Genomic DNA, 13,188 nt, shown 5'->3' with positions numbered 1-13,188 from the left:
ATTAATTGACATAGTATTGGGTAAACAATATGTTAAAAATAATGCAAGTTCCATTCTTCGAAACATCTGGGTTGAGACAGTATCAATGACAGGTTCAAAAAATAACAACCAAACAAAAAGTTACAGGTTAAATCAAGGCAAACATGTGGTATCTAACCTTTTGGGATTCGCTCATTTCCCTTAGCATCATTTTATGTCAATTTAAAAAATACCTGAGTTAGCACTTTTTTCCCCCCTGTTCTTATTATCTTCTCAGGGTTCCAAACTAAGCCAGGCTGAGTTTGCTATCATCCATTACTTTCTTTGTCCTTCTGAACCACAATTGCCTTCCTTGACAGTATGATTCTAAATGAAGAAATAATCAATGTGGCTGAAATAAAGCTTCTATAGTTGTATTTGGTTGCAGAATGAATGTATTTGCAAAATGGGAAAAGACAGGTTCAGCTAGAGACTGAACACATGTTTGCGTTTTCTATGGCAATAAGATAGCGAGTACTTCCAGTCCAGTGTATTTGAAGGTGGTGCCTTTGACTGAGACCTGCCTCACACCATTCACGGTGCTTGTAAATATTGTGATTTCATGGTAATATCCAGGTCAGGGGACAAAGAGGCCACTCTGACATTTCAAGTTACTGTTGGATTTTGCAGTAGATTTTTCTGATGGGTTCAGCTTCTGAGATGAAACCTGGATGGCAATTCTTCCTGCCAGTGAAATCTCTAAGATACAGAAAATCTCAAAAACAGTTCTTTTGGTGAAAATGTGATATATGATTTTGATTTTTGTGTTGTCATCAATATCTTCTCAGGGTACGTTCCTTAGATTTTGTCCTCTAGAAACTTCCCTGTATATTGCTGCTCACTCATTTTAGTTAAGGCTAAAATATCACCTGTTCCTGTAGGCCTCTATAAACAATAGAGAGGAGTTCGCATCATATTTTGCAAGCATACTCCATGGCAAATTCAATGTTGAAGTTCCATGTTGAAGTTTCCATGCTTGTGTGCCATACCGACGTTGACCCAAAAATCGGTCTCCTTTTTTTCTGTGATGGATCACAGGTAGTCTTGGTTGCTGTCCACTGTTGATTCTTGATGCAATGCTGCCAGCTGGATCCTGTGACACATTTCCTCATTCATGGGATGGATTAGGGTATCTATCTGGGGAATAAATACAGCCACTGTGAATCCTCACTCTCACAGTGAATTCCTCCATCTCGCTCACTTACCAGTGCACAGCCAAACACACCTGCTCAACATGAAGCTGGTCGTGGTCTTCATGCTGGCTGCCCTCCCTCTTTACTGCTATGCAGGTGAGTTCTGTGCATGGACGATTGCCTTGGGAATAGTCATTGGTACCAGGCCTACTGAAGATGACTTCCACATCTCTAATCCCCAGGAGGCTATGCTAGATGCTTAGCATTTATTCCAGACTCTCAAAGAGATGCTTCTCTCTTTGCATTGCTTTGCATTCTAGGTTCACGTGGTGTTTGATTTTAAAGCAGGGTGTTCTACTATGTTCACAACTTCTGTGATAACCAGGGTGGATTTCAAGGGGAGACAATTGGGATTCTATATTTCAGTAGGTAGAGGAGAGAGAAGAATGAAGATCTTCTTTTTTCCATCTCAGTTGGTTTCTTGTAGGGTGCAATGATGAGTCTCCCTACTGTGGAGCAAATCAGAAACCTTGGAGAGAAGGCAGAGGCCAGCGTGGGAGATGGGATCAGACCTTTGCATTCCTTTAGAGGCATTTTATACCTTGAATATCCTTGTCTTCCTGTTGTATCTATAATTTCTGCTTTAGGGAGTAGGATTCATTGTAATAGCTTATGGTAAAGTAGAAAAGCAGATTATTCATGCAGTTGTGGCTTTGGTTTGTTCTAAGGGGAGTCAGAAGTGCAGGCTCTGAGTAACAGGTTTTGCTTGTTCAATGTGAGCTGTGTCCATGAGTGACATATTGGACTGATGTGCTGCAGTTTGTGGAAACAAAAGATCCATAGTTGCTTTAGGTGTGTGTCTCTGAGTTGAGTGTCAGCAGTCAGTGTCAGTCTCCGTGGTGAACATGATAGACAGGGCCTTGGTGGCCAGGAAGTCCAGGTGGCTGTCCTTCTCCTTCTGGCAAGTCTGAGTGGTTTAAGGGCTGGTGGAACCAGTGATGCTGTTCTCGGGATATAGGGTAAGGATGGACCATTCTTCAGTCCCTGCTAGCAGTGTGCACCTGGTGCGGTGGCTTCTAATACCCACATTCCTCCTTCTAACGACTCGGAGATGAGAAGTGAAACCTATCCCAACCCTACCCATGGCTCTACCCAAAAGTAGATTCCAGTGCCACTACTAAAGTTAGAATGGATTGTTTGAGAAGTCCTTATATTTCTGCTGATTTTTAATGAACTGTTGCAGCTCACGGTAGTGTGGCTATCCCTCTTGGATTTCTTCAACGACATCTCATTTCTTGAGATTCCTAATTGAATGAGTTTGCATGAGATTTTGTTCTGCCTGGAACTGTGATGGAGAAGAAACAGACAAGCTTGGTGTAAAAGGTGCCCAGGGTCCAAGTTTATTCTCCCAACGCTGAGAACTCTAGAACAGATCCTCTAAGTTTTCCAGATCCTTGTCTCTGGGTTGGATGTGAGAAAATGATGAACACTGCAGCCATTCCCACCAAATGAGTTCTTGTCTCTGAGAACAAGCCTGTTTTCTCCTGATGCCTTGCAGGTTCTGGCTGCCAATTGCTGGAAGATTTGGTGGGAAAGACACTTGATTCCTCTGTGTCTACAGATGACTACAGAGAAGTTCTGAAAGATTACATCGATAATCCACTGGACGAACTAGCCGTAAATGAACTCAAAGAGTGTTTTCTCAGCCAGTCCAATGAGACACTGGCCAATGTTGGGGTGATGATGGTAAGCTGTTTTCTTCTTGTTGGCTTTCAAGTCAATTTCTTGGAAAGAATAGGCAAAAAGCTTCTTCCTGATAAAGGCAGTCACTCTAAGCTTCATGTAATTAAACGATGTAGTGAGTCTGCTGTCTCTGTCCTCAAGTGATCTTCAAGATCCCAAGGCTGATTTGTCCTTATGGGAATCCTAGGTGAATAACACAGGCAAAAGGTAGAAATGCTCAGAAAATGGTATCAGCTCCTGGGTTCTACAAAACACGTAGGCTGATGCACACACCAGGTGATGAGCACTCAGCTGACTGGAAACACACAGGACCACACACAAACACACACACACACTCACACACACACACACACACATGCATTTGAGCATTACCATGGTAATATTTATGGTGGTCTTGTTTGGGAGGTAATGTATAAGTAGCATTATCTCTTTGATATCAATGAACAATCCCTGATGTTAGAACTTTTCAGGAGATAATCTGAGTCTGCTTACAACACTTTGTGGATATTTACAATAGTTGAAAAATGTAGAAAAAGTAAGTAGAAAAGCCTTCATTGTGAATATTTCACTTTGTAAAACAGTTGAGACTCTTTTTGAAAAAAAAAAAAAGGTTTGTTGTTATTACTATCATCTATGTTCTGGTTTTATAGATAGAAGTGTCCCCATTCCACATTTCTTCTCCCTCCTCGTGTCGGACCTTCCTCCTTACTTTCTCCTTTTTCACAAAAGTATACCATGTAATAATGGTTACAAGTTTAACATTCTGATATCTGAGTTTTCATGTCATTGTAGGTGTAAGCAAATGTATAAAATCTAGTATCCTATTGTCAAGGCATATGGAACTGATACAGTGGGAGTCCTCATTTGTTCAGGGATAGCGATATGTATGGCAATGTCTAAGCACCATCTCTGTTTTATTTTCCAGGAATCCATTTACAACAGTTACTGGTGTAAGCTCTTTTAATTTCCTGCAAGATGGCTGACCCAGAGAACAACACACAGTGATCATTCTTTTCCCATCGTGCCCATTCACCTAGAAACTGCAAGACAATTGTTGAAACCTCAAGTGCATTTTGATTTCAATAAACTGCAGAAACTTAGGTTGTTGTTGTTTTTCATGACAGTGTAAAATTGGAGGCTACTGGGGGTTCACAAATCTCACACAGTTGTGGAGACATGCCCTTGTGCCCATGAGTAGTCACTGAAGGACACAGAAGTACAGGAGTGGAGGCTATGCCAAGCAGCCTCTCTCTCACAGTGGGTCTCTAGGGTCTGGGTGCTCTCTGGAACTTTGCTTGCCATCATCATCTTATATGTGATCATCTGAAGCCTTCAGCCCTGCTGGTTCTAAAGGTGGATGTGTACAGAACCACGTGGCCACCACAGTCTCTAAGCCCATTCAATCTCTCCATAACGACCCATATTTCGTGAAAAGGAGAGAATTGTGGAAGGGTTCCCCGGAACTCATCTTGCTCTTTCTCTTTGTCAGCTCAGTTACTGAAACACTGAGTCGGAAGGCAAGGCAAGGGCAGTATGGAAGATTAGAGTAAGGTGTGTGCAGAAGAAACACATGCTTCTGGCTGCAGTGCCAGCAGAGGGAAACAGGCTTAGGCAAACACTGAATCACATAGCAGGAGAAGTTGTGTCTGAATAGCACCAGTGCTCAAAGATGAAGGGAAAATGTGGCAATGTCTGGGGGAACGGAGGTTTTAAAAAATAGAATATCCTTCCTTGCCTTGTCCTTGTTGATGATGCCAAGAATTGAGTCATTTCCTCTGTGTATTTGGATCACCAACCTCCAAAACCGTTTGTGACCTAGAGAGTAAAGATATTAGCTATGCTAACTGACAAGCTATGTGCCTATCCACTTTCCCATCCTGTTCATGTAGAGCTTGTCTTTGATTGTCAAGGGCTTTGGTGACATACCTAAGTTCAGGTGCATGTTGGGGAACTAACAGTCTTCAGCTTCAGATCGGAGCCATAAACCTCCTACCTGCTACCAGTTATTGGCATCTGTACCATCTGTATATATGCAGTAGAGCTCTAGGATCCTGAGATCTCCTCTCTCTTGTGGAAGTGCCAGGATCCTGAGAGACCACATGGAGTCAGGGATATACCAACGACAACATGTTGGTACCAAACTGCTCCAGGTGGACTTGCTCCTGTTGAAATTACCTAGAAAATAACCTCATTTTTTTTTTCAGAGAGCTATGTGTATCACAGATACTATTCACAAATATCAGCTCAGATTGATAATGAAGAGAGCGTTGCATTCTATCCTATTTCACTTTGAAACACTCTGCTTGAAATCCTCCACTTCCTGACTCTGAGAACATTCTCTCTGTCCCATAATCAGATTCCTATTACGTGTGGTATACCAACTTTGTTTTCCTGGAAACCACGCTGGAGAGAAAGGTGAGACATAATAAGCCAGTGTTACAGAAAACCTTGGGAGAATCTCATATGAGTAGAAGCATTAAGACACATACGGTGTCATTCTTGTGTTCCTAACAATGTCAGAGGATCAGAAGCTCAGAAACAGTGTGTGTGCCTGACTCTAAAGCAATGTGTCATAGGCTGAGTTCTATCTTCAGCACACTTCCCCCAGTCTCCTTGATGCAGTGCGACACCATTTCATACGCTGGGGTGTAGGCAGAGAAGTGATCTCAGGTTTTGGATGGATCTCAGTGCTGAGTACGACTCATGCCTGATCAAACAAAGATGTCTCTATCCAGGCCAGGGCTTAGAGAGAGAGCTTCTACATTTCCCTGGGCTTCAGGTGGAGACCTGGGCCATGGTGACAGGGACTCCTTTCCATGTGTGTATGTCAGCTTTCTCATGGCCCTTGCATGCATCCTCAAGGTTCCTTGGTGTTTGGTGATTATGATTCAGGTGTGACCCACTTTGTTGCTCAGCCTAGGTGGCCATGGCCCTGCCTCCATCAGGTGCCCTGATTTCAGACAGATCTAAGCCAGAACATGCTAGTGCTTTGTTCATGCCCTTTCTTTCCCATCCTGCCTTTTAATGTAGAAATTTCAAAAAATTGTTGAAACCTCAAAAGCTTTTTGATTTCAATCAATTGAAGAAAGATAAGTTGTGTTGTTTTGCATTAATGTGTAAAAGGGGAGGTGTCATGCACTTGGCACTAATCTATAATCACTGAAGAACTCAGAGGAACAGAACTGGAGGCTCTGAAAAGCATCATCTTCCTCATCCAGTGTTGTGGCATGTTGGGCTTCTCTGGACCACATTTCCATGTGTCTCACTGATGGAAATTTCCACTGAAAAGCTGAAAATAAACAAGGAACACTCTGAGCAGTAGAAGCGGAGAAGACAGGCATGACTGAATCACACAAGAGCCAGATGCCCATGGTGAGCCTCCATCCTACGTCATCAAGACAGGAAGTTCTGCCACTTGCAGTTGTAGCTGAGAAAGAGTCTCAAGGGCACTAAGAGACTCTGACTTGAGCCTGGCACATGACTGGAGCCTAAGCAACTGCTTGGCTTGAAGCAGGCAAGCCACCTGGCTTGGTTCTCATCTCTCACTCCTGTGCTGTTGCCCAGACAGCAGTGAAAACTTGGACAGTACTTGTCTGATGCCTCCTGTGAGTGTCAGCACCAGCGTCAGCATCAGGAGCAGACTGTAGTGGCCCCTATGACTGGTGATACTGCCTGAGTGAGAACTTTGTGAACCACAGGGTCTTGGGTCTGGTCTGTAGAACTAGCACACAATGTGGATACCACCAAAATTCATGGACTGAGAGCTCATTGGCAGCTTCCCATCATCTGCCCTCCCACAAATGCCCCCAGGTCCATCTTCTGGCAAGTACGGGATATCACACATTCTTGCTAATATCACTATGTACTTTTATTTCAGGGCCAGCCCATGGTTCCTGCCGCCCCCCTCCCCCCCCGCTCCAGCTTGGAATCTGGCCTGGAGAGTAGGGAAGGGATGAGCAGATCACTTAACCTGACGAGTTCCCCCAAACCCGCTAGGTCATTCCATCTGCCATGAGAGAAGACCCCCCACCAGCTATCTGGCTATGGGAATGTCCCAGCTTCCTCCATGAAGAATGAACAACACACTCCCGAAAGAACAGTGGCTCAGAGAAGAAATCAAAAGGGAAATGAAAACATTCAAAGCACAGCAAAATGTATAGCAAACACAGTGATAAGAGGTCAATTCACAGCAGTTAGTGCCTTCCTCACATAGTTGGAAAGGCATATAAAGTAAACTCACAATGCATCTCAAGGATCTAGGGAAAGAACAACAACCCAGACTCTAAATTGGTAACAACAACCACTGAAAACTTGACAGCAAATATCAGTATCTATAGGGTGAAAGGTTTTGTGGATACCAACTAAATTTGCTTCTTCTATCCTCTGGATAAGCAGTGTTGTTCCCTGGATGAGTTTCAGTATAATCAGTCTGTCCAGAAGTGATAGGGACCTTATGATGCAAACTAATATGTAATGGATTCTGTGCCTACCTTTGAATCCATTAATATCTGTTTCATTAAGCTAGGTGTCCTTGTAGTTGGTGTATCTACTTTTATTATTGTTACTTCCTCTTGTTCAATGCATCACTCAGACACTTGATGGTGTCCTTCTTTGCCTCTTTCAATGCTTTTCATGTTGAAGTATGTATTACCTAAGTATAGAATAAAATCTTATTTTTTCTTTGCATTTGCCTAAAATATACTACTCTAAGCATTTAATTTGAGTTTTTTTATAAGACTTATTTCATTTTTATTGGAAAATCAAATATACAGAGAAGAGTAGAGACAGAGAGGAAGATCTTCCTTCATTGAATTGGTTCACTCGCCATGGGGCCTCAATGACTTGAGCTGTGCCAATCTGAAGCCATGAGCCAGAAGGCTGGATCCTCTTTTGAGTCTCCAATGCAGGAGCAGCGTGCCAAGGCTTGGGCCGTCCTCGACTGCTTTCCCAGGCTACAAGCAGGGAGCTGGATGGGAAGCAGGGCTGCTGAGATGAGACTCAGTGCCTATATGCAATCCCTGTGTGTGCAAGGCAAGGACTTTCACATCTAGGCTACCTTGCCTGGCACCTCACTTTCAGTTTTGATGTACCTTTCTGTATGAGCTGTGTTTCTTGTATGTAGCTGTAATATAGGTCCTGTTTTTGATCAAATGGTTCCTGTTTTTGCATGCCTTTTGATTGTAGACTTGAAGCCCTTTACATTCAGGGCTAGTATAGTTGGTCCAGTCATTTTAGTATTGGATTTATTGTTGTTTGATTGAAGATTCTTGAGGTTTTATGGAGCCATTCTCCACTTTGGTCTTCTTCAGCTATGCTAAGCATCATAATTTGTTTCTGACTGTAGCATATCTTTATTCAGGAATTTGTTACACTGGTCTGTAGTGGTGAATTCTTTTAGTTTTGCTTGCTTGGAAGTTTAGTAATTCCATTTTTTTTTAAAAAACAAAGGAGACATTTATTATGTATGTTCTTCTGGTTTGGCAGATCTTGCTTTGGTATTCAGGAATAGGTCATCCTGTTTCTTTCTTGCCTGTATAGTTTACACTGAGAAGTTGACTGTGAAATCGATTGGTGCTCCGCTAAAAGCTGCCTGACATTGCTTATTTGCTATTTTAAGTATCTTTTCTTCGTGTTCAAACTAAGTGCATTTGATTAGTGCACTTTCTGGAGAGGATTACTTTTGGTTGAGCTTACTCTGTGGTCTCTGTGGCACCTGGGAATTGAGTGACAACGACCATGGCAACTGTGTGAATTACAGGATTGGCATCCATTTCTCTGTTGGTGCTCTCCTCTCCGCTCCTCGTGTGAGGTATATATGTATATAGTTGTGCTCTTGGAAGAACCTACTAGCAGCTACTTAGGGAATAAGCAGAATCAATTTTAGATGAAGCCCATGAGATGCCAAGGTAATCTTCTTTTCTAATTGTTGATGGGGTTCCACTTACTATTGTGGTATCTGCTGCACATCTGTTCCACTGCTGCTGCTGCATTGTTCCTGCTGCTTCATCAAACCCCTGGGTCCCAAGGTATCTGCTTTGCTGGCCTTCCCAGTCCTTTCAACTGTGATCAGGTGTGTAAAACCAGCATCATGTAACCTGGCAAGGGCTTGTAGTTGTCTAGAAAGCACATGAGCCCTCTTAAACAAACCACAGATGCAGATATGAAGTACTTCCTAGGTGAAGGCATGGAAATGAATTCTGAGGTCAACTTGGGTAAGGGTTGAGTGCAAGTATTTAGGGCACTTGTGATCATACGGGTGTTGTGTGTGAGAAAATAAATGGGGCCAGCACATTGGCTCAATGGATAATCCTCACTTTGCAAGTGCTGGGATTCCACATGGATGCTGGTTTGTGTCCTGCTGCTCCACATCTGATCTGACTTCTTGCTTATATCCTGAGAAAGCAATTCCCAAAGCCTTGGAACCCTGTCTCCATGTGAGAGACCTGGAGGAATGTCCTGGCTCCTGCTTTGGATGGGCTCAGCTCTAGCCATTGTGGCCATCTGGGGAGTGAACCAGCAGATGAAGAATCTCTCTCTCCCCTTCTACCTGTAAATCAGATCTGGGATCCAGTTTTTTTTTTCTAGTTTTTCTACAAAGTTTTTGCTTCAAGACAGTTAATTTGCACTTATTTTTTATTTTTCCGGCCTCCATTCTCTTACTGTTCCTAGATTGATTTCACCATCTGGAAAAGAAATTCATCGTTATTTCACCTGCTTTAATGTGATCTAACACTTCTCATGTGGCCTAACATGTGGTCACTGCTCAGGAACAGTCCTTATGTTGGTGAAGACTTTTGTCGTGCCATTCCTCAAAGCAATATCTGCATATGTCAGTCAAGTCCACTTAATCCACAGTGCTGTTCAAGTTCAGTTTCCCTACTGACCCTCTAACTGATGCCCTATGACATCTTAAGGATTGCTTAGTTAGTGAAAGACCAATTAACTGAGACAGAGAGAGGGAACAGAGAGATATTTTGCCCCGTGATTCACTCCCCAAATGCCTACATTAGCTAGAGTTTGACCAGAGCAGCCAGCAGCCAGGATTCCCATCAGGCTCTTCCAGGGGAGGAGCAGGAACCCAACTGCTTCTTCCATCAAGTGCTGGGATTCCAGCTCATTCGCAGAAAGCTGAATTAGAAGTTAAGGGCCAGCTGGGACGTGGACCAAGCACTCTGAGACTTGAGCACCAGAAGCAGCAGCAGGAGTCGCTCAGCCTTGTCAGCACCTGCTGCTCCATAATGACTGCAGTCTCCTATCACCAATGTGTTGATTTCCATATCCCCTTCCTGTCTGTGAACACTTGTTTCATTTATTTTATGGCTCTGATATTGGATGTCATTTATAATTGGTCTGTGTTTCTGCTAGAGTGACACTTTCATTATCTATTAGGTACTTATCTCCTTTGGCAATGTTGGAAGTAAAATTCACCTGGATCAGGCATGATGGCAAGTTATTATAAGCCTCCACTTGCAGTGCCAGTATCCCATATGGACACCAGCTCAATCCTGGCTGCTACACTTCTATCTCACTCCTTTTTCTTGCACCTATTAAAGGAACAACAGATATTCACGTTTGTGCCCAATCACACTATCCAAGAACCAGGAGAATCCCCAGGCAGCAGTGGATCCTTGCACCTCACCTGGAAGATATCTGCCCATCTCCCAGCTCCAAATCTCAGATCTGGCCCAGACATGTGACACCCTACCAGCCTCAGCAGTACATGGAAACCAGCACAGGGAAGATGAAGAGTGAACCAGCACAGGGAAGTACTCTCTCTCTCTCTGTCTCTCTCTTGTCTCTCTCTCTCTGCCTGTCACAAACACACACACACACACACACACACACACACACACACACACACACACACACACACATTTTCTCTCTCATCTTCTTAGCTCTATCTTTTCTTGCATTATTTCTCAGTTCTGTGTTTTGTTGCCTTTTACATTTACTCATAACACATAGGATAATGATAGGCTGAGGATTGCCCCATCAGAATACATCCACATCACAAACATTGGAATTGAAAACAAACACACAAAAGTCATCAAAAAGGCAAAAAATTATTACAACCACCATTACCTCAGAGTAAACACCATCACACAAATACAAGACAAGTGAGATGCAGTAAAAATCATTTATTCCAGCAAGACATTGAAACCTCTACAGATTGAGTGAAACTCAGGCGGTCCTTGAAAGATGGTGGGACACCAGATCACAAACTTGCTTGCATCTCATATGCCACATTTAGCCAAGACTTTTCCCTGAAAAGGAAAATGATGGAGAGAATGAAAGACCAGTTATATTGATCATGGGGATGATGCGTTAACACAACAAAGACGAAAATGGAAATGTTCTGACACACAGCAATTTAGAAGCAGGAAAAGGAAGAATGATCTGTGTGGGAAATGAGAGCACGGTCCTGATGCAGTTATAACAAACCATGCTTTTGGCAGCTGCCCCTGTAAGCTGAACTCTGAGGGAGTGGCTCAAGTCTCTTTGGAGATGGGAGGGTGAAGGGATGAACCGAGCAGCTGAGCAGAACTTTTCTGGGATAATCTCCAAAGACTGTGGATTCCACAACATCTGTTACTATATTCAAAAATGCCCAGCCTCCCTGGGTGGAAATTCTGCCTTATGACACATGCACTTCTCTGCACTAAGACTCCAATTGCTATGAGCCTTTGATGTTGTACTTGATAAGCAAAACCAAAAGTGGAAGGGCAGGGAGATCTTTTGTCAACATCTATATTCTCTATTAAGACATCTGTAAGTGTTCCAACTTCACATGGCCAGCAAGAGCTGCTGCATTAGCCTCTGATCTCAGGCCATGATAAGCAAGACTCTTCAGTCAAGGGAAAGGAAAATGTATTCAAAGAGATCGACATGCTCTCCTGAGTGCTGAAGACAACTACTGCTGTACGCTACGAGACACATAGCTCCATTGACTTCCCCATTCTCTGTCCATATGTGAACTCTCCCGCCCCTGCAAGACTCTCCATGAGAGACCACCATGATGACACACGGTGTTTGTAGAAGTCACCATTTGGAAGACCCTGGGGCATGAGGGCAGCCTTGTTTTTCCCTTAATTGTCCCTGATTCTCTACCATGTTTTGCCTCTTTTGGGATATAGAGGGCCATGTGGAATTCCAGGACAGTCCCCAGTGAAGCAAGGACATTCCCAAGATGTTGTGGACATGAGTCCAGTTCAGGAAGTATTCATGTAGCATCCACCTGCTGAACTGGGCTTCCCAACAAGCGGTGAGCAGTCAGCCAGCTGCCCCACAACAAGTGCTGTGTGCTCCCATACAGCAGTAAGCTGACCTCATTTCTGGCTGTGAGAATGAGCAAAAACTCCCATTCACAGAGGCAAAAAAAAAAAAAAAAAGAAAAGATTACCAGGATTTTTGTAATGCGCAGTCTGTTGTCAAGGGCTATCTGGTCCGTGCATTTCTTCACTGTCAACTTTGCAGCAATAGCTTCCGTAGGAGCATCAAATTTGGCAAGCTTTAATTTGAATAAGGCCTCAGGACCCAGGAGGAAATTTGACATGTCATCAGAAACGGCCGGACAGACCAATGCATTGGCTGAAACAAGAGAGTAGAAATACAGAATATGTCACAAGTCCTTTTCCCATGACTCCAAGGCCTCAGTAGACAGAATAACCACAGTCTGAGGTGTTCATGCTGTTATTGTGCTAAGAACAAAACACTGCTGTAGGCATCTCTTCTCCCTACACAGGGAGCACTCCCAGGGGAGCAGTTAAAGTACCTTGACTATATAATAGTAGATTTTCTTCACTTCTCTGTACTACAATGATGACAAGATGCACTTAAGTAGCAGAAGGCTAAACTTGTAGCAAATATCAAAGGAGTAAACTACTGAAGAATATGGGGAAAAACAGTTGGAAGGGAAACTGAGCAGGAAGAATGGGCAGAATCAGGGCAACATGTCTACCTACAAAAATGTATCATGAAGAATGAGTTAAAAAGCAAGAGACTGTGCTTTGGGTCCTCCATGATGTCATGTCAGCATCACAAAGCCAATGGCACTTTTCTGATCACTCCTGTAGTTTTAAATATTTAAGTTTCACTCACTGCTCCTCCAAAGTTTTCTGGTTTGAAAAAATTCAACTTCCTGAAACTTTTAAAAAATATCTAAATCTGTTGAGAAGAATTTTGGAAATCAAAAATTAATTTAAATAAGGGATAGGGGTAGTATGAGCAGATTTGGAATGTAAATCCAGACAAGAGCAAGTAAAATTGTTACAATGTTTATAGGTGAAAATTCTGA

At 43.1% G+C, this 13,188-nt stretch overlaps 1 protein-coding gene across 1 annotated transcript; it reads left to right on the top strand.

Annotated features, from left to right (window-relative positions):
• The first annotated feature begins 1,245 nt into the window (after positions 1-1,245).
• On the top strand, positions 1,246-10,337 carry LOC121157568 (mammaglobin-A-like). The gene is made up of 5 exons (XM_040981853.1): positions 1,246-1,307; positions 2,710-2,897; positions 3,820-3,844; positions 5,251-5,309; positions 10,284-10,337. The coding sequence occupies exons 1-5, from the start codon at positions 1,253-1,255 to the stop codon at positions 10,335-10,337; spliced, it is 381 nt and encodes a 126-aa protein (XP_040837787.1). The 5' UTR covers positions 1,246-1,252.
• The last annotated feature ends 2,851 nt before the right edge of the window (positions 10,338-13,188 follow it).

The sequence above is a fragment of the Ochotona curzoniae genome, unplaced genomic scaffold, assembly GCF_017591425.1.
Source record: "Ochotona curzoniae isolate NIBS_2020 unplaced genomic scaffold, NIBS_Ocur_1.0 contig_3527, whole genome shotgun sequence".
In the NCBI taxonomy this organism is placed as follows: Eukaryota; Metazoa; Chordata; class Mammalia; order Lagomorpha; family Ochotonidae; genus Ochotona; species Ochotona curzoniae.
The sequence above is the reverse complement of the archived record's forward strand: the minus strand, read 5'-3'. Positions and strand labels throughout refer to the sequence as shown.